Here is a 23,067-nt window from a genome sequence, read left to right as displayed (position 1 = left end):
TTCTCCGTTCAGCCAAGGAAACTACAAGTGACCTAAGGGCCTTTGTCACTCGTAGTGACAAGTCTTAGGTCACAAGTATTTTCCGGCTGAATGAAGAAAAATATTGGAGAATAGGAGAATTACACCAGCGCCAGTAATATCAAATTGGGGAAAGTAATGACAATTTTGAAGATTTTGACTCATATTTCAAACGCTCAGCAGAACCAGTGACATAGACGCAAGTTTTTGCAACACAGATATGCATTGTCGTGACGTAGAACAACCAGAGTATATATTTTTTGTTCTAAATGGCTCTTGCATATTATAATAACTGTAATTTGATGTCCATTGTACTTTGTAATCAACATGTTATATTAGACATTCTCCTAATCCATTCAAAAATACCATTTTTATGTACATGTACAAGAAATTTATCACAAAATTTTACTGTGGGATGTACAAACATATTTTTGGTAAACATAACGATGAAGCTACTTCCTTGATGAAATTCAGAAATGAAGCTTTTTGAGATCTAATAATTATAAATCGTATCGTAATCTTACTCGCCATAATTTACACTCGTCATAAAGAGGAACAAAAGCGAAGCAAATTTCATCTTAGCTGCATCCCTTGTGTTTAGGGAAAGTCATTTCTACTAGCCCTGCATTGCACAGCTTCTGTTAGTAGAGCTATGAAAATTTGTCACTTTGGCGTAGAGGAGATCTCCTGTACACTGGATTGAGGCATCATGGGAAATGAACAAAGTCAGGAGTTTCACATCTCTTGAACCCTTGCCCTGACAATTATTTCAGGACGTAGTATTTGTACTTGTCATTCACTTACACATACACACACTCACACACACACACACACACACACACACACACACACACACACACACACACACACACACACACACACACACACACACACACACACACACACGGGCAGACAGATACACAGAGGTAGACAGACAGACTGACATTTTGCCATGCCTATAACACTACTGAACCTTTTAGTTCAATTGTGATAAAAATGTGCACCACCATTCTCATATAGCTAAGCATATGACAACAATGGTGACTAAACTATCGGGAAGCTATCACAGACACAAACTATAACTATCACAGCAACATATTTGCAAGATTGAAAGTATGACCATGTGAGGAAAACCTGCTATCCGAGATGACACCCCAACATATGCCAGTGTGATTACATCACATTTATCAAATTAGAGTTTTAATCTATCAGTGAACGTGATGTAATTACACCCATATAGGGCAGGGTGTCATCTTGGATAGCAGGTTTTCCTCACACGATCACACTATCAACCTGACATTCTGTGTTACATGGTCAAACTTTCAACCTCATTCTGTGTTTACACTATCTTGATCACAGGATGATTACTAAGGTGTTTACACTATCTTGATCACATGATGATTACTAAGGTACAGCTGTCACCCACTTGTGTAATCTACCACATCCTTCGAAATTGAAACAACAATAGTTTTACTTTGTGTCTATCTTAGTTTGGCGATAGTTTGATTTCTACGGCAACATGATGGCATAGATTATAATAATGATGTCTCACCTGTAGTTCTTCAGCAGTATCCATAGTAAGACCTGTGTAGTACTCAATACGACGGTTTATCCTAGCAATCACATCATCATCCGTTTCACGTAACCATGCACTTTTACTTATGCGATACTCAGCGTATTCAAGGTTGCCTGTTACTGAATTCTGAATGGTGGCTCGTCTTAACTGGAACGAAAACACCATACTGCTTATAGATTGGAGTGGGGGGTGAGGGAATAGCAGCTGACTTCCAACAGATGCAATTATACAGTGAAGAGGACTGAGCATTATCAAAGCCACTAGCGATACATTCATAGGGATGTGTCAAAGGTCACAGTGAGAAATACACAAGTGATTATTTAATGCACATGAATGCAGTCTGTAAGGTACGCCGTGACGGGGCGCCCTCAAACATCGGCCAACCCCTAACTGTGAGAGGAGGCCGGTGAGGGCGAAACGTCACGACGTATCTTACAGTCTAATGAATGCAGACACCAACGTGATTATCCAACACACATGAATACAAAAACTGAGACTTAAGTGCCACCTGGAAGAACAATTTCTATTCTACTTAGCCTATATTTAAAATCAAAACTAAAAAATAATATATACAGTTACAAGCAAAATTAGATTTTCTATACCACTTAGCTATCTTAACATTAAAACTAAAGTATACAGCTACCAACAAAATAATTTCAATAATGCTTAGCTATCTTAAAATTAAAACTAAAGTATAAAGCTAAGCAAGCATTAGCAAAATTATAATTTTTATACCACTTAAAAACTAAAGTATACAGCTACCAACAAAATAATTTCATTAATGCTTAGCTAAAGTATAAAGCTAAGCAAGCATTAGCAAAATTAATTTTATACCACTTAAACTAAAGTATACAGCTACCAACAAAATAATTTCATTAATGCTTAGCTATCTTAAAATTAAAACTAAAGTATAAAGCTAAGCAAGCATTAGCAAAATTAATTTTTATACCACTTAAACTAAAGTATACAGCTACCAACAAAATTAGAATTTATAAACTATTTAGGCGATCTTGAAATTAAAACTAAAGTATAAAGCTAAGCAAGCATTAGCAAAATTATAATTTTTATACCACTTAAAACTAAAGTATACAGCTACCAACAAAATTAGAATTTATAAACTATTTAGAAATTAAAACTAAAGTATACAGCTACAAGCAGACTTGGAATATGGAAAAGTGTCATGAGTACTCCTGTCCCTTAAAAATAATATTTTTGGGGTTCAGGACTATTCACTCTATACTTTCCTTATTCATATCTTGCAAAAAGATTTTCTAGTAGACACAGATTATAGCAAGACTTAAATCAAGTAGATGCCAATTATTGCAAGATTTACTATTCAAGTACACACACTGATTATTGCAAGATTTACTATTCAAGTAGACACACTGATTATTGCAAGATTTTCTATTCTAGTAGATACCGATTATTGCATGACTATATATGCATCATAGAGTAGTGCTGGAATTCACTTTAATATAGTGTGATGTAAGTTGGTGAAACACATTGATAATGTTGATCTGTATGTATTTGCAGTGAATTTGCACTCTTGGTATAAATGTATTACTATGGAATACTTACTATAGATAAACGAGTTTTGATGGTCACAAACTAGAAACTACACCTAAATTTATAACATGTTAACCTGGGCAAGGTGGGTTGAGGTAGGGTATCATTTATAACCATTTTTACACATGACACCTTATTAATACAAACTAGATTCCTATTTGATTTGGGACCATGACACAGCTGCTATGTTAAATGCTACCTGTAAGGGCTGGGGGGGGGGGGGCACTCCTAGTCATTCTTTATGTATGTAATTTCTCATAAACCTATTCACCAACTCACTAAAACCAAGAAAATTCCCTTCCACTATGTCACAGGCCTATCTTGTAGCCTATCAAGTCTCTGCGGCACTGTCAGGGGGTGGTACTCCTAGTTATGCATCCAGTGTACTAAATTCCCTTCTAATTTCAAGCAATGTGACATGGCTATATTAAAAATCTCCTATTATAAAGCACTGCAGAATTGTCAAGGCTTAACTGGTTAGTCTTTAGCCTATCCCAGGGACTTTGAGGCATTGTTACAATCATAACTTGTTAAAATGATACTACAGGTGTTGATGATAGAATGTTGTTACCAGAAGACAGTTTACATTATCCTTGGCATTATTAAGGTGGCATATTTAGTTTATGTTAGTTCAACTTCAAAGAGTAAGCTTTTCATTTTTTGTAATATGAACATGCAAACTAATGTCAATGTAACTATGCAAAAGTCATTTAAGCATTAATTACTGTCATGAAGGAAAGGAGAGAAATGGGGGAAACAGGATTAGGCATGCATGGGGTATTGAAGACAGAACAGACATTATTTGAACAAAACAGAACACAACACAACAGAAAGTCACAAGCAGTTGGACCATGGCATTGGTACCCCAGCTATCTGTTTCAGAAAAAATACATGAGGGGGGAACAAATAGTTGGTGCACCAAAATAATTGGTCACAGTTGTCTTCTTTATAGTCTATTTCAATTAAAAGCGAGCACCGTTCGGAATGTAGTAAAGGCATCCCTGAAATAATAATAGCATCAAATAACACAAAAAAAAGTATTTAAACTATATTAATAGGCACAGACATAGGAATGATATTTGGAAAGGTTATGTAGAGGTAACAATTGAATATAGCTACCCTACGCTTAACACAGTACATTTCATAACAGAACTCTTTTCAAATTATAATCATACAAAAAATCTTGTACAAAACACCATAATTCAGTTATCAGAAAGGCAAAAAATTAAATATTTTCACCACTAGAGGAACCACAATGGTTCAGTGCTTAGTAACTAAAACAAGCAAGGATTCAATCCCAAGTTCTCGCATTGCTTTACAATGAAGCCATTCCTCTTTTCAGATCGACTCTTTCCATATCTCTGCCAGACAGTTTTTCACGTCTACATTTTAATTCTAAACCTTTAAAATCCACTGTCTTAGTGTTTGGAGACAAATGCCGGCGTCATGCTTCATTCTTCAAATAGTTATGCTCAAGGAACACATGTTACTTGACATTCACTTTACGACTGCCTTTTGTCCTGTTGTAAAATCGGATTCTATGATGAACATGCTAACCTCATTTCTCTTGTCTTGAATGTCATTGTATTCTTTTGATTTTGAAAATAGCTGCCAAGTAAATAACTGGATTATGGTGTTTTGTAGACTTGGTAAAAACCAAATGCATGAATTGATTAGTTAACTAAATGAGGATTGAAAACAGCAGATGTGTATGACAACAAATGACATGGTACAAAATCATATGAAACAAACATTCACAGCATAATCATCAAATGTCTTTGATTTTCCACCGATAGCCCCATTTATATAGGTAAGAAAAATGTTCCAAACTCTGTCTCCTGAAACTTTTAAGTTTTTTAACATTTTATTACCTGAACCTGTGTGAACTGGAGAGGTCTCATGAGTCTGTACTGACATAGGTCACCCTACCTTATGATATAGGAGGACTACTGAATCTGTCTTCAATTACCTTTGAGTGTTCCCTTGACCTTTCCTGAGTTTCTCTGTATCAAAAAGTACTACTGTCTTCTCGTATTGACATGCTTGTATGAAGCCATAACCTGTACTGTACAACACAGTAGTACTAACAACATAATGAACGTAATTCTTGTATGAAGCCATAACCTGTACTGTACAACACAGTAGTACTAACAACATAATGAACGTAATTCTTGTATGAAGCCATAACCTGTACTGTACAACACAGTTCTACTAACAACATAATGAACGTAATTCTTGTATGAAGCCATAACCTGTACTGTACATCACAGTTCTACTAACAACATAATGAACGTAATGCTTGTATGAAGCCATAACCTGTACTGTACAACACAGTTCTACTAACATAATGAATGTAATTCTTGTATGAAGCCATAACCTGTACTGTACAACACAGTTCTACTAACAACATAATGAACGCAATTCTTGTATGAAGCCATAACCTGTACTGTACAACACAGTAGCACTGACAACATAATGAACGTAATTCTTGTATGAAGCCATAACCTGTACTGAACAACACAGTTCTACTAACAACATAATGAATGTAATTCTTGTATGAAGCCATAACCTGTACTGTACAACACAGTTCTACTAACAACATAATGAACGTAATTCTTGTATGAAGCCATAACCTGTACTGTACAACACAGTTCTACTAACAACATAATGAATGTAATTCTTGTATGAAGCCATAACCTGTACTGTACAACACAGTAGTACTAACAACATAATGAATGTAATTCTTGTATGAAGCCATAACCTGTACTGAACAACACAGTTCTACTAACAACATAATGAACATAATTCTTGTATGAAGCCATAACCTGTACTGTACAACACAGTTCTACTAACAACATAATGAACATAATTCTTGTATGAAGCCATAACCTGTACTGTACAACACAGTTCTACTAACAACATAATGAATGTAATTCTTCTATATAAAGGGGCTTTTCTTGGAAAAGGACAATCTTTATTTTTAAAGTCACTTACTCTTGGTGCAGCTAATTCTTTGACTCTTCTTATCTCCTCATCAGATAATGAATCTCTGTATAGAGTAAGTTTAGGTTTATCAAACACAACTTCTTCTTTAGCTGGCTGTAGGTACAGGTAGGGTCTGTTGTAATGTCTGTATCGACATTTCAATTTCCTTTGGCGTTCGGGAGACTGTACAAAAATCAAGAATTCAATGACATTATTTGAACATTGTCATAATCACCTGCCATACTGACATCAAATGCCGTCAAAACAGGGAACTTGCAAACCCGCCATGTTGAATGTTGCATCATGGGAAATGTGATAATAAATACTAATTAATTAGCATTGTAAACAATATTGTTACATTGTTTGTAACCAGGATTGATCAATTCATAGTCACCCTGATCTTTGCGGGAGGTTAATTTTACCAGTAGCTCCAGATTAGGTATTACGATAACCACAGATAATCCCATAGTCCTTTGCTTCTGAGCATGCTCAGTTTGGATTGCAAGTTCTCTATTGACACACAAAATACTCTGCTCCTTAACATGTTGAGTTATTGACTGAGGTTTTTTAATCAATACAAACCGTTGAAAACAATGGGCAAAAATGATATTATCCTGCATTTCACTGACCAATCAGAAATGTCCTTTAATACTGTACCAGTCACATGACAAATACAATACACATAACCATCCCAAGTAACAAATTAACCTAGTGGACAAATATGTTGCTAATTATTTATACATAATGAATTTAATATGATTTTGTATTGGTGATTACTTGCCCTAGTGTGCAAGCATACTACTGGTATTTGTATTGTAGTGCAATATCACAGACATTACTATCATACCGATATGCAAATGATATGCAAATGATGGCTTTCTGCTTTGGCAAATATTTGCTACATTACAGCCCTCAGGGTAATAGATATCTATTAGTGCCGTCACAACCAGGCAATAAACACATAATATTTTACTTGAGTAGGGTAATAACATGGTATATTTCACTTTCACAGGGTAATAACTTACCATATTGACCATTTCTCCTCTACAGAGAGCTTCATATTTCTCTCTCTCTGGTAGAAATCCACCATAGTGATCCCCGCTACTTCTTTTTGGTTTTACTCTTTCTGTTTCACCATCCTGCACTTCACCAACGTCTCCTCTTTGTTTAACATTCACGCCCAATTCATTCTCAAAATATGCCTTGTTACCAAGTGCTCTCTCATGGAGTGGGTCTTGGAAATAAAGATAGAATGATATCAACACCATATTTACTTTTAGTAATCTGATTAACATTGGATGTAGTGATTGGCTAGCTGTTCAGTTTGACCTATGACCTTATACAATTGGATGTAGTGATTGGCTAGTTGTTTAGTTTGACCTATAAGCTTTAAAATTAGCTTCAGTGATTGGCTAGTTAAGTTTGACCTATGACCTTTGTTTTTTTGCTCATATTATTTATTTTGTATGTGTATATTTTTGACTTGGTTTAAATACTGCCCCTACATTTGACATGGTTTCATTTCCAATATGTTCACGTATGTATGTAAGCTAATCAAAAGCAATAAACTGCAGTAAGACATATTTTCAAGTATCCATGACAGGGTCATAATTTCTTTAGCTCATTATGTTTATTTGGTTGAACTGATAAAGCTAGGAAAAGCAATAGTCTGAAGGGTTCAGCCATTGGTCCACTTCTGTCCTCACTCACTACCCCACATAAGCAAAAGGAATGCCTGGATATTTCAGGCTAGGACAGGCAACTACTTTTGACATTTTTCTAGCTGATGTATGCAATATTTGGAGTATGAATCTAGTTTCTTTTGTTCTTTGGCAACAATAAAGATAAGAAGCTAATATAGTTACCATGGTTACTTTAACATTTAAGCAATCTCTGAATGTTACCAATAATTAGAATCAGTTACATGTGTGGGAAGCAGCCAACTTCAAAACATGTACATACAATAGAAAGGTCAATGAAAGCAAAGAAAACAAAGGTAATAGCTGATGACTACATCGGATTTCAATCAGATGACAGTGTTAATAATAATAATAACAATAATAATAAAATATACAGTATTTATTCAGAGTAGCTCAAATAAGTGTTACAGTACTCAAGTAAATGACACACTTCTGTCAATTGAGGCCCTCAAGCATCACAGCATTAACAGTTGCACAAACTGATAAAAGTAGATAAATTGAAATTCAATACTCTAAGTGATAAAGGTAGGTGAAAGGAAAAGCTACAAAATGGACATTACACAAGAATTCATTTTCCTTTAATTGTATATATATAAAATCACAGGAATTTGAAGAAAAACTCTAAAACCTCCAACTGTGTCTGACTATTTAACCTTTATACATGTACTTACCTATTTCCAACAGTTCATCAGTTAAACGAAGTGCTTCCATGGGATCTCCATTCTGCAAAAACATGGCAAGAAAACACATAGCGAGACAAATCAACAATTATATAAAAATTTTGAATTTCAGACAACTCACTATGGAAATTATGTATACGCAACAAAAAATTTGGTTTACAATGGGAAAAATTTACAAAAAAATGTAAAACCAAATAAAATTATGTATACGCATGAAAAATCAAGATTTATATAGTGGGAAAGATTTACAAAAACTGTAAAACCTAATCCACTGATTTCTGGAGGAAGCTTCAGTAAACAACCACTAGCGAATGCCCGTGTATGGTAGGGGAAAGGTGAGGGCCAAAAATCACACACAGCTAGATGATAGGCTAAATATGACAAAGAATGAGTAATTATCTGCGTTTCAGAGATTAGCAGATAATTGCTATCTGTTCGGTATGTGAATAAATTTGTCAAGTGCAGTTGGGACAGATGCTAATGCATGATTGGTCAATGTATGGTAACAGGTGTAACAAGTGTTACAGGAATATAAAGGGTATTGAAAGGCCGGTGTGTTCAATCTCGGTTGCCAACACCCATGGTCAGACATTTAAATTATTATAATGATTATAGCAGTTCTGTTCCTTTTCAGACAGACCTTCAGGATTTGAACTGTTAACGTCGGTACCGTTTCATGATTCTTGTTTGGTTTTTTTCTGTCTAGCCTATTTTGTTCTGACTGTAATAACTTCATCAAGAAGATTGTAGTACATCCATGAACTGAAAACAACTCTGAATTGCACTATTTACGAAATGTAAGGGGGGGGGGGGAGCTGAATAAACGTGTGTGGTACGTGGGGACAGCAACCAACGCAAATGCAATTTGCGAGTTCATGTTTTCATTGTATGTTTGAATTTGTATGCTTTGAAATTTAGAATAGATAGTGTAAGATATCATACCATGTATGTGGAATATGAGAGGTAATCAAGTACAGCAGATTTCCTCATGGTTGGTGGATTTTCTGATTCTAGATGTCTCAGAGCTTCTCTCATCCACATTTCGCTATAGTAGTTGTCAGCCTCCTCATAGGCAACACGCCCCAACTGAAAACAGTCTTCAGCTACAAAATCAAATCACCAATATTAGTATGAAACAACAGTCTGTGTGGTTACTACAACAACCAGCGTTAAATCCCTTCTCTGTGGTCAATGGACACACACAGGCCAGACAAACAACAAAATATCCCTATCAAGTATCAGACTAATCAACCCTGTGGTTGGCAACTTTACATTGCCCTCTCTGTCTGTCTGGCTGGCTGTCTGTGTATCAGACTGTAAGATACATGTACATCATGTTGTTCATCCCTATCAGACTTCTAAACTACTGTAGCGTAAGGTAGTCATGTTGTTCATCCCTATCAGACTTCTACAACTGACATGAGTGGTAGCTGATAGCATGGCACAAATGCCATATCTTACAGGACATCTCTCTGTCTGTGTCTATCTATTTGCTTGTATTTCTTTCCCTCCCTCATTGTCTCAGTCTCTCTGACAGACAATCATATACACACAAACACACACACACACACACACATACACACACACACACACACACACACACACACACACACACACACACACACACACACACACACTTTACAAATGGTAAACATGTTCAGTTGTGACTACTGCACACATGTTTTATTTGAAAATGGGCAGCTTTCAATCATACTTCTTAAAATATGAAACTTTACCTGTCAACTTTGGGCAGTTTTCTAAATCATTAATATTGCCATCAGCAATGTCTGCGCATTCTAATTGATAGGTATCCTGTAAGCGAAACAATGCTTTCCCAGCTCCTTTCAGATCTTCTGGTGTAGGAAAGTACGCTTCATGTTGAGATATATTGTTCATGTATTCTGCAATCAACAAACACAAATAACTATAAGTTGGGTATAATTCAATAATATTACATTTCAAAATCTCCTAATTCTCATTACCAGTGTCCCCTCTAATGATTGCCAAATTTTGTTGTTGCATCTCAAGACAACAGGACACACTGTAACTATGGAACAAGCCAAAATTATGGGCACAGAAGACAAATACTGGCCTAGGAAAAGGAGACTCTATTAAAATCAGACAACACCAACCATCCCTCAACTGTGATGGTGGATACCACCTTCCACCCATTTACAATAGTCTACTGTCGGGTTATTCCATTCTTAGTTCACCTTACATAATCACCATTACGTTGATGACGTCCAAGTGATTCCGACAAAAGCTCCCCACTCACTTAATTTACAAATTCCAAATAGATATCTATATTTTCAACTTGTACATATTTCCTTTCATGGATTTTTTTATGAAGAAACTTGTATAGTACTGCAACTATTGGTGAATTTTCCCACAGTAAGATAACTGTTATACTAGTGCTGACAAAGACTTTGATGAAGAAACTTGTAGAGTACTGTAGATATTGGTGGATTTTCACAGACACAGACAATGCGGTTTATGCTAGTGATGACAAAGACTAGAGGATACCAACTTATACGACTTCCTTTTTATAATAATGGAATTTTTTGATGACAAAACTTGTAGAGTACTGTACATATGGGTGGATTTTCACACACACAGACAATGCGGTTTATGCTCATGCCCACACGATGAACCAAGGGACATTCCTTAAATTCATTCAAGTGTTCAAAGAAACCTTTGACCATACAAAACAACAGTTTACTGAAAGTTAAATCAAAGTTGATAGGATTCCATGTAGTATGATGACTTCAGATGTTCTGTTCTTTGACACTTTTACATTGGATTTTATCATTTTTCAGTCAAAGGTTTGACATGGAAAATACCTGCATAGTAGTTACTGTTGTTTATCTTGTGACTTGCAACTCAAAAATGACCTGGGATTGAAACATTACCCTTTAAGTATAAAGGCACAGTTCCAGGTTTTCATGTTTGTTTAATCCTATCAGTGGCATCTTGAAGAACTAAGCGGGATTACTCTTTTGTTCTGGACAAACTTTTTCAGTAGCTCCAGACAACTGTTTTTCACCCATAACTTTTATATTTCAAAGACGCATATAACCATAGACCATAAACCAACAGGATACACAACTATGGTATTTCAAATTGAAGTGATGTTCTTTTGCATACGATAATACCTTTACTGATAACTGTAAACTTAGACGTCCGGCCACCAAGAAAATCTCACAATACCACATAAAGTTACGCTATAACCCAGGTGTGACTTCTCATACTTCTTGCAAAACACGGGATGTTATGTGATTATGATAGTGACGATGTCATAACCCATGAAACATGGCATCTCCCATTGAGGAATATGATCTGTTCGATGGCCATTATGTACTTGTCCCGGACAAGTGATTTGAAGGCTATAGGACATCTTGTTTTGAAAGAGGTTGTCCCAAAGGACAAGGAGGATTGGTGGAGGGGGTCAATGAATGACCTAAGTCACAGCTACATCTCTTCATTTTTTAAACATTTCTTCTGTGACGAATTTTGTCAGTCTTCTGAAAAAAGTGGGCATACATGTAACTATGAATATGACCTTTTTCATAGCATACCACAGGCAAGTGTGAACAGATGTCAAATATTAATCATTGTACACGCTGTTTACTCAATTACCAGCAGAAATGAATTTTGTCAATTAGATGAATAAATTGAGTTCATACAGTATTGACATATCAGGTAGGCACACATACCACATCCCATCAATTTACACGTCAGTAATTTTACACAGGCATTTTAACTAAAAACAGCCACATCTGGTACTCTGGGAGAATGAACAAATTTGATAGATTTGAATAGCAAGGAACATTCCTTTGTTTTTCTCAGCACTTTTTTCATATAGGATCAGCATGAAAGTATAAAAAAGTCACCTTATTTCTGTAGATTTTTCTTATTGAGTTTTTAATCACTGTCAGACATTTTTATCATTTCATTTTTTTTTCACCTTTAATAGTTTTGTAGATTTTTCTGGTTGAGTTTTTAATCACTGTCAAACATTATCATTTTATTTTTTAACAAGTTTTATATTTTTTCATTTTCAACACTCCATACTACAGTTTGACCATTATAGTAAAATTTAATCATTTGATATTCCTAATTCTTGTGTTTTAGAGATATATATTTTTTTAATTTCACTATAAAACATCTAGAAACAAATACTCTTTTAGATTTTGGCACAATACTCCAAAAATTCTCACTTTATCTAAAAAAAAAAAATTCTTGATCATCTTATTCTATACACCTTATCTACCAGTAAATGTCAGTAAAAGTTTATTTAAATTACTAAAGATGCTAACTGTGTATGTGTGTACAGTTTTATAGTGTCTTTATTAATTTGATCTCAGTTTCCGCATCCACTATTTCTTGCAATGCATCACAATTTTTGTGATTTTACTATATTTTTCACAAATATGTAAAAAAAAAATTCAGGGTCGAATTTTTGTGATTTTACTATTTTTTACTCAAATACGTAAAAAAAAAAGTTTAGGGTCGGCAGTGAAAAACTGGGTGGGGTCAGGTAACCGGAACCAAACAATGTTTTTAGAGCTAAGTACCACACTCTCCTAGTGCCCAAAACAGTTTTAGAGGTGCAGATTTTAACTGTATTTATTATTACAAACGGAATGTCTTTGTTATAGGCAGAAATATTAGATTCTCTAAATCCTCAGGAGCATCACTAGTAGAAAGGGCTGTTTTGTATGTACCGATATCTACCACATAACTGCACCTGAATATCCCTGTACTGTGTGTCCTAATTGACTACACATAGGGCTAATCTATAGATGACATGTTCCGTGCTCTGGTTAGGGAGAATGGTGTTTCCAGAGATCAGGTCATACATTTCAATGCACTGACAGAGATCACAGAAAGACATTCCATAGCATGGTGGCTGTACACTCAACAATTTCACAATTATGGTATAACAGTACAATTTATATCCCATAAACTGTAGGTTAACACTCCAAACAGAATGAAGAATTTCTCTGACGCATCGTTGTTCTCCATATGTACAGCTGCTTGCTATCAATGGCAAGGTATCACAACTTCAGTTTTTGCTATAAACCCACATCAACAAGCTTCTCCAATTTCCATAAACTACCAACATGTATAACAGCTACAATTTTCATCATGGTTTACATAATATATAAACGTGTCGATGTCACACTTATGAACATTCATTTACGGGGAAGGCGGAAGGGAAGGGGGGGAGAGGGGTTGTCCTATATGAACGAAGTTCATTTATTCAGCTTGTACAACATTGTGCAATCATCCCTAAAGTTCTGCCAGAATGAGACAACTGTTTTTCACATCTTAATTCTAATCTTCTTTCTACACGGGCTTTTAAAACAAAATGTGACATGATGACACAGGAATTGATGCACTTAAAAGAGACAAATTCCTTCCCTTTCATCTGACAGCCATCACATGTCTTTTTAACTTGTCTTTCAAAATTTCCTTTGACAGTGTTGACCCTTTTATTACACAACATTGGAAGAGCTGCAAGATTTATGGTATATAATAGGATCTCAATTTAACTTTAGTTCCAAACTCAACTTGAAAATTTTACCTGAACTTTTTGATCGCACACTTCAGTGTTTGTCAACAGATTGACCCATAATTCAGTAGACTTGACCTTATGGACACATGAGCCTAGTAGATCTCCAATGTACACACCATGCTAATAGCTATCACTTAATGTTTGGTACTATATTACACTGATTAATAGCTATCAGTCAAAGGGCCAGACAGAGTCCCCAACAAAACACAGTGAACTCAGGAATGAACTAATGAAAACTAAACCTTCAATGGTTGTATGCTAGACAGATAAGTTTACTATATTCTCATAACAACATGTACACCATATAACAGAATATGTGTGATTAATGTGCTGGGTTGAATGTCATCAAACAAATCATTTCTATAACATAGTACAATGGGCATAGGAAAGTATTTTACTTGGAGAAGGGGGTGGGTGTTATGATTCCACTTTACTATATACGGGTTGCAAAATGATTGAACTCGGCACACTACACACACTTATAAACCCTCCAGGCAAATCTAGAACCAGAAGACATAAGTGGAAGTTATCAAAACCACAATGCCACAGATCAGTGCGCCAATGGGCATTCTCTGCTCGTGCTGTAAACGACTGGAATTTACCTCCTATACATTATAGACAGTGATATTGTAAACTCATTCAGGTCAAGCTATCGATTTGACACGTCTACAATTTATTAACTGAACTATGATTCTGTTTTTTGTTGATACTTTGCAATGCTGGACACTATTTAGTAATTTTTATATTATAATATTTGACTTTATTGGTGGGGCCAACCATACTGCGCTCATTCATTTCACTAAAGATTCCAGAAATCATTCCAGTAATCAAACTATACCGATTACAACCTGATGTAGTGGTCAAACTCTTCTTCACGGTTACCTTGTTTTCACTTGAATTGTCCTTTGTATCAATCAATCAATCAATCAATCAATCTGTCTGCTTGTCTGTCTGTCTGTCTGTTTGTCTGTCTGTCTGTTTGCTTCTCTGCTTGCCTGTCTGCTTGTCTGTCTGTCTGTCTGCTTCTGTCTGTCTGTCTGTCTGTCTGCTTGCCTGCCTGCTTGTCTGTGTCTGTCTGCTTGTCTGTCTGTCTGCCTGCCTGTCTGCCTGTCTGCTTGTCTGTGTCTGCCTGTCTGCTTCTGCGTCTCTGGGCTGTCTGTCTGACTGCTTTTCTGTCTATCATCTGCTTGCCTGCCTGTCGGTCTGCTTGCCTGTCTGTCGGTCTGCTTGCGTGCCTGTCGGTCTGCTTGTCTGTCTATCTGCTTGTCTGTCTGTCTGTCTGCTTGCCTGCCTGCTTGTGTGTGTTTGTCTGCTTGTCTGCCTGCCTGCCTGTCAGTCTGTTTGTCTGCCTGTCTGGTTACATGTTCTTGTTTCAGTCTAGTTCATTGCCCGTGGATGAAAACATGAACATATAAAACCAATGACATACAAGTAAAAAAATAGATGATAAAGTGTAATGAACAACTAGCCGACCATTACATCATATAATTCCAAACAATTGATTTTATTTGACTGTTTTTACAGTTATAGTACCCTAGTCATCATCATGAGGTTTTCAATCCCTCCCAAAATGGTGTACATTGTATTCAACTGTTCAATATGTCATTTCCACCTTAGTTGGAATTGATGTCAAATCCATACTAATAAGTGAAACTGAATGAAACCAATGCATTTTATCTTACTTAGTATTCAAGTTCAATTTAGCGAATTCACAAGATACCCTTCCCCTTAAAACATAACCATTATATACATGTAGGTCATAGGTTGTGCACGTTTGATCCCAGACATCCGTAAGGCAACCTAACTACCAATCTGATCCCAGATATCAGTAAGGCAAAGTAACTACCAACAGATTTGTCTTATTTATCTCTACACATCTAATGTCTAATAATAGCATACTGGTAGTGAAAGGTTGAACATTCTAGTAGGCAAATCAGTAACTGTCACAAATTTGGTCCCAATCACTCTACATGGGGGCAAAAAAGGTCGCACACATTACACCTATAAACCCACATGGCAAACCAATAACCAACCAGTCATTTTATTGTACAACTTTATCATGTTACGCCAATGTGAGTTTAAATATACAGACAACACTATCTTGAAGGAAAATATTAAATTAACTGTCAAAATATACTGACTTGGAGGCAAGTCAACTGTCAATAATTGGGGGGAAGGAGGGGAGTGTATATGGGATGAAAACAAGATCGAAGACACTACATTTATAAACCCCCAAGGCAATTGACTGTTTTTAAACAGGGTCACTGGGTACAAAAAATGTTGCAGACACTTTACCTATTATATAGGCAAATCAAACTGTTGATGAATGCTTCTATTGATCATATGTACAGTGCTAAAAGGTTGTACATACTACATAACATTGTCAGGAAGAATGGAAATGGTGAATGTTGTGTCACAGAGAATTGCGTAAGTAAGATGTGATGTTTGGTTGACCTGCAAAAGTTCATTCTTTTGTTGTATTTTATCTAAAACACGACGCCAACAAAAGGATACGTGTATGTACCTACAATCCTTCCGGTGATTACGGTATTAACTGTCAACAACTATCCCTTGCTCAGTAGCACTACCAGTATATTACATCCAACACTACAGCTAAGATGAGCTGAGAGCAGCTATTGAATAACTCACTTATTGTAGTAATATCTCTTTATATCAAACACTACTACAGTACAGATGAAATGAGAGTATTTACCCAATAATTCACTTTATACATTATACCATAATTTTGGTGGGGAACCCTGGCAACATAACTGAGAAACTCAGGTATGTTTCATTTACTTACCACCCTTAACAAAAACATTGGTACTGTGATAGGGAACCCTGGTAAAATGACTGGGAACTTGGGTAGATTTCATTTACTTAACAAAAACACTGGGAAGGAACCCTGGTAAAATAACTTGGGAACTTGGGTAGATTTTACACACTTACCAACCTTAGCAAGACCACTGTAGAGTACTTGATGTAATATTTATTTGCATCAAACACTGCAAGAGTACTAACCAGCTGAGAGATATGTTATTACATGATTTTCTTGATACAATGTTTATTTCAATCAAACACAACCACAGTAGAGACGACTGACGTGAGTTGAAGAGAAGATATTTGTAATACTTACGTGATGCCATGTCCTCTTTGACTAGCTGGTTGACATTATTCCAATCTACCATGAACCGTTTGACAGTCAGAAATGCATTCACTGGATGATGAAGATATTCTTCAGCATCCTGGGTAGCCTTCTTGGACAGGGCCTCAAAGTCATCTGCAAACCTGAAAGTGAACATATAAAATGTTTACCATGGCAATCTATTTTAACCAATGAAACTGCTTCAATAGAGAATATTGTTTATAGTACACAGTTAACGTATGTGCCATATTACATATAATTCTCTGAATGTATATATATATATATATATATATATATATATATATATATATATATATATATATATATATATATATATATATATATATATATATATATATATATATATATATATATATATATATATATATATATATATATATATATATATATATATATATATATATATATATATATATATATATATATATATATATATATATATATATATATATATATATATATATATATATATATATATATATATATGTTGAGGGTAGAAGAAAATCAAGTCGGGTTTTTCGTCTCTACAAGCCTGTTTCGTGAGTAAATCACTCGTCAGGAGATGTTGATGTACTGAATATACCTCGTATAAATCGTGTGGTGTAAGGCGGGTTTTACCTAGGGTGTTGAGTGGTGCTATTGTTTGTACAAAAGGTGTCAATTATGTGTGCGATGGGTCAGGTGTTACACAACAATGTTTTATTTCGATGGCGACAAGAGGATACAAGTTCATTTCGTTTATTTAATGTGGATAGTTCGGGTCGGCAGATAATATAGAACTTTTCTTTGAGGCATAAATTGCACTTCTTGCTTGCGCTATTGTAGGTTGGGTGGGATGAAAGTGGTCGCCAGGAAATGGAGTGGTCGATGTTTTTATCCTTGAGGGTCCAGATATGTTTGCTGAGTTCCGTAGAGTTCCTATGTTTGGTGTGTCGGAATGATGCTGTGTGGTTTCTGTACCTTGTCTTAAACTCGTTTTCTGTGAGCCCGATGTATGTTTCTGTAATGTCGTTGTCCTTGCGTGTGACGGCTGCTTGGTAGATTACGGATTTCTGTAGGCAGTTTTCGTTGAGCGGGCATGTTTTCTTTTGCCGACAGTTGCATGTTTTACTGGCATTGGTGCTGTTTACGGTGGTGTTGGTATATGTATGAATCACCCATGCTGATTTATTGGGTTTCACAATATTTCTTTATGATTAGTTGTAAATTAATGTCATATTTGATTACTCGTTAATAAAAAAATGGCAATAAACCAACTCATGTTATAATGCATACTGGCTATCCTAACTGTCATGTTGAGTTTTGTTTTTGAATTTTCACTCATCCTTCAAGTGAAAAGTCTAAGAATCAAAATAAGAGCTAGGATAGCTGAAATAGTGTAGTGACATTAGACCTTCAATTCTTCAGGTAGGCTACAGTTAGGATAGCTGAAATAGTGTAGTAACATTAGCCCTTCAATTCTACAGGTAGGCTACAGTTAGGATAGCTGAAATAGTATGGTGACATTAGCCATTCAATTCTACAGGTAGGCTACAGTTAGGATAGCTGAAATAGTATGATGACATTAGCCCTTCAATTCTACAGGTAGGCTAGTTCAAGATCCAGAATTCTCTAGATTTGTCAACTCTGCATGTGCCCACATCTTTCAAGCATGTGATGGGTTTCTATAATCACAACTGGAAATTACACATCACATCATAATGAATGTAATCAACTTTGAATTACATAACAGAAGCCTGAATATCATGAATAATGGAAATTGATGGTTTAAATTTTGCTGCCTTTGAAAACACTGAAAATTATGTCTCGCTATAAACCAAGGGCAAGATGTCATCCACCGAAGTTATCAGCAATGAATCTAGACCAAACCACATGCCATATATAAATTACACTGTAGTAGACCTTTAGCAAAAACATTATAGTCTGAAGGCTATACAGAAATTCTTCTCTTACAGTGGCCTTCAACAAATGACCTATGAGTCGACCTATGACCTGTGAAAGGATCTTTGAAGAGGTTATTGTGGAAGTGTGACATGTCACATGTTGAGGGTTACAAAATACAACACAAAGGAATCAACAGTAACTTAGTGTTCTCCCAAGTACATTCCCTAAGTTGATGTCACTAATTTGCATATAAATAGACCATGCTGTCATAACAATTACACCCCCCCCCCCATTATAATAGGATGGCTCTTATAAACAAACAACTGACAAAATATGAACTTTTTGTAAAAATCAAGTTGTCATTGGTTTAGCTACATAAAATAAGCACTGTGATTATTTTATATAGGAAATATTTATCCACATTCTAAAACAAATTTATCTGGGTTACCCACAGCACAAAACAAAACTTCATTATGAAAACTACCTGCACGTAACAACCTAAGAATACAGATTATGTACCTTTTAAGAGAACATAAACTGTATTGACTGTCAATAGTTTCCATCATGGCTAACAGAGATAAAATTACCAAAGTTTTACTGCCACGTTGAATTGACCAGGGTAGTACACATTTACGCATACTATAGTTTGTACAAAGCACATGTGCATGTATCTTATTCCATGACAGCCTTGAGAACAAGCTCCTTTACTGTTGGCATAAATACAATCTTCACTGATTCCAAGGCTTTGAAATGCCTTTGTGTTTAACTTCTGTAGGGTTAAACTCATCACTTATAATAATAATGGAGGCGTGTAGACAATATAATCATATGCTGGTTCAGTGGCCTTGCCATTTCCTGAAGTAGCTCTAAGCATTCCCTATTCTCAATGGGTGGTAAAAATGCATACCACCAACTGGTAAATGTGTCACTTAAAGGCCAGGGTTTCAATCCTAAGTTCTCACTTTAGTGTTATCATATCAGTGAAGCCATGAGGATTACATAGGATTGTTCCTTTGATCTGGGCCAACTTTTTCTATAACTTTGTCAGACAACTGTTTTTCACACCTGTTTAATCCCTGGGTCTTCAAATAAAGGGCTATGTTTCAATCCTGGGTACATGGTAGTATTATCTATCAAGGATTACACACAGAATCTTTTGATCTAGACCAACATTTCTGTATACCTCCGCCAGACAACTGTTTTTCATACCTAACTTTTTATCCCTAGGGGAAAACCTGTGTTGTTCAGTAGAGTCAAACTGAACAACACTCTTCTTACTTACAGCATGGTAAATTTTACTCAATGTATTCGAATCCCGACTGCATTGTTAAGACACAGACAACCTACTCAATTCTCCAAATAAATATTTGAATTTATTGTAAATATTGGATCAATGGACTTAGATTTTCATAACAACTACTTGTATATTGTGTACATAAATTTAATATTATGTGGGAGCTTACACAAATATAAAATACAATCATCACCCATTGGAACACCTTTATCTGAAATCCAAGTTCAAGTTTGTTGATCCATTTTGAATCGTCGTCATCACGTTGTAGTCAGAGTAGTAGTAAAATTCATTTATGAACAGGGTGGCCAGGAAACAACAAAAGCTTATTTCCACCTGGCCCTGTTACCACTCATTAAAACATTACATATCACACACAAAAAGAAAGTATGAACAGTGCCGAAACAAAGCTCATAAGACATAAATTTCTGGCAGTTATTTTTTTATAATGAATACTTTTTTTAAAATTTATCATATTTTTGGATATGGGGGATGAAAATTTATGTGTGATAACCAATTGTCTTTCAGAACTAAAAAATTGGAGGTAAAGTAAAGAATTTTCCACTCTAAGACCAAAAAAAAAATTGTTTCTGGTCAGTGCGCGCATCACTTAATACCTTCGCGCCAGTCTTTTTTTGTGTGTGTTTGTCCAGTCCATGCAATCTGCAGATCCAAGGGAGAAACACAAAAATAACCCTCCCTACTTCAGTGAAGACAACTGCAGAGCCAATCATGAACAAGCAAATGACATCTGCCCCCACATACACACTTGCTCTAAAGTACTAAATAAAAAGAACAGTAACTGTCATAAATAGTAGACTGAGTTAGTCGGGTTTGCTCAAGAATTTAAAAAAAAAAAAATCACATCAGCGCAGCATTCTGGACAACCTGTCCTGACCAGAAACAATTCTTTTCCTTTTTTGCCTGACTCCTATTTTTTCATTGATAATATACTAGCATGGAGGTAGAGATAGCAATAGGAGAACCTGGGCTTCAATCTTGGGCCTTTAAAATACTGGTAACTGGAATGACTTGTGGGGAAAATGTGTTTATACAAAAGTACTTACTTTGTCAATTCATCCAGTCTGGCTTGCTCAGCTCTAAGGTATTCCTTCAAAGCATCTACCATTTCTGACTCCAGGTAGATCAAGTGCTCCATATCTGACATAGCAGTGAACATTTCCCCATGGATTGACGAACCATACAGTAACACCACACAAATTACCAAATAAACTGGTCGCTCGGCCATCTTTGCCTATGTTGTGTCTGCCTTTCAGCTCTCTTAGGGTTTATGGTAGTGCTACGTGCAGAATGGAGAATAAATGAATGCATATTATAGGATAAGGAAGTCATTGAGACGACCGCTAGGTCATTGAATCAATCACGGACATTGCGTACCACGCACCCGCCGCGGTCGATGCAGAGAATTACCGGACCCCTTCCATTCACTAACCTTTTCGTCAATAATGCCAACTTTAAGCGACAACTTCCTTAACAACAGACTCCCCTGACAAATTTACTGTTTTGGGCCGAATAGTTGGAGATTAAATACGAAAGGCAAAGCAGATATTTAACTCTCAGTGCACATTGTGCACATCTATTTTGTTTTGAGATGTGTAACTTTGTGTTTTTAAACTTTGAAAGTCGGGTTGCGTACTTGCCATTCAATCACGGGTTCCTTTTCGCGACCGTATCAAAGAACCCTTTTAACTCTAATGCCATGACATTTGCATATAAGCTACTTATCAGCCCTGTGGCCACTGAATTAATCAGCCCAAAACATAAAATAAACACAATACCCTAAGAGAAAGAGAGAGATGTGCATGTGATACGTGTAAGGTATTTGCATTTCAGATGTATGGCCACGGTACCCTGGCCTTGCGGGGACCTTGGCAAATTGGCCGTCGCTTGTACTCGGTTACGAACGGTGCAACAGTCCCCTTCTCTATTACGGGTATTCGTAAACCTACATGACATTCTTCACAGGGTAACGAAAATGTGTCATCGCTACAATTTAGTCACAAATGTTGTGATATCCACAAGCAACGCTGGCCAAATCAGGGATATTCCCACTCAAGATGAAGACGTGGACTGCACTGGGAAAGCTTGAAAGTAAACACAAGAGTCACAAGTTCGAGCTGTACACTTTGCAGACACGAAAACAGAAAATTCTCAACTGACGGCAAGAATCTACATTTTTCATTCAAAGTCGATGTTATTCTACTTACCTGGATAAAAAGTAATACTATTTTGATAGTTTTCTGCAGTCTTTCTTGAGAGAATTCTCTCGACTCCTACCACCCGTACGGCTACGCACACAATCTCGCAATTTCTCGCGTCTTGTTAACTTCCTCAGAGTCCTCCTTGACGTAATACGTTGCTAGAGGGCGACCTTCTAGTCTACAAGCCTGTAGCATCGGAAGCAGTGACATAAATTGTACGAAAGTTTATAATAATTTATAATATAAAAAAAATATAGAAAAATAAAAGGCCGATGCTTTTGCCATCCCTGTGATAATAGTGAATTCTCTATTTAATACCACTACACCCCTGTACAGCGAATTCGCGGTTAATTCTTCTGTTGAAGTTCTGTGGAAGAACTTGTTAAAGGTTGGTTGGTTGG

At 36.0% G+C, this 23,067-nt stretch overlaps 1 protein-coding gene across 3 annotated transcripts in view; it reads right to left on the bottom strand.

The window, feature by feature from the left end:
* The window catches only part of LOC144452359 (prolyl 4-hydroxylase subunit alpha-1-like), a 32,402-nt gene extending 9,623 nt beyond the window's left edge, over nt 1-22,779 (bottom strand). For all 3 annotated transcript variants that reach the window (XM_078143453.1, XM_078143451.1, XM_078143452.1), the window contains exons 1-9: nt 22,673-22,779; nt 21,512-21,744; nt 17,240-17,391; nt 10,262-10,426; nt 9,468-9,628; nt 8,517-8,568; nt 7,171-7,379; nt 6,155-6,328; nt 1,571-1,741 (exon numbers count right to left, since the gene is read on the bottom strand). In XM_078143453.1, the coding sequence (XP_077999579.1) occupies nt 1,571-1,741; nt 6,155-6,328; nt 7,171-7,379; nt 8,517-8,568; nt 9,468-9,628; nt 10,262-10,426; nt 17,240-17,391; nt 21,512-21,693 (1,266 nt within the window). In that variant the 5' untranslated portion in view covers nt 21,694-21,744; nt 22,673-22,779. The remainder of the gene's footprint in view (nt 1-1,570; nt 1,742-6,154; nt 6,329-7,170; nt 7,380-8,516; nt 8,569-9,467; nt 9,629-10,261; nt 10,427-17,239; nt 17,392-21,511; nt 21,745-22,672) is intronic.
* Nucleotides 22,780-23,067: the final 288 nt, after the last annotated feature.

The sequence above is a fragment of the Glandiceps talaboti genome, chromosome 22 (assembly GCF_964340395.1).
Source record: "Glandiceps talaboti chromosome 22, keGlaTala1.1, whole genome shotgun sequence".
In the NCBI taxonomy this organism is placed as follows: Eukaryota; Metazoa; Hemichordata; class Enteropneusta; family Spengelidae; genus Glandiceps; species Glandiceps talaboti.
This window is presented reverse-complemented; position numbering and strand designations above follow the sequence as displayed.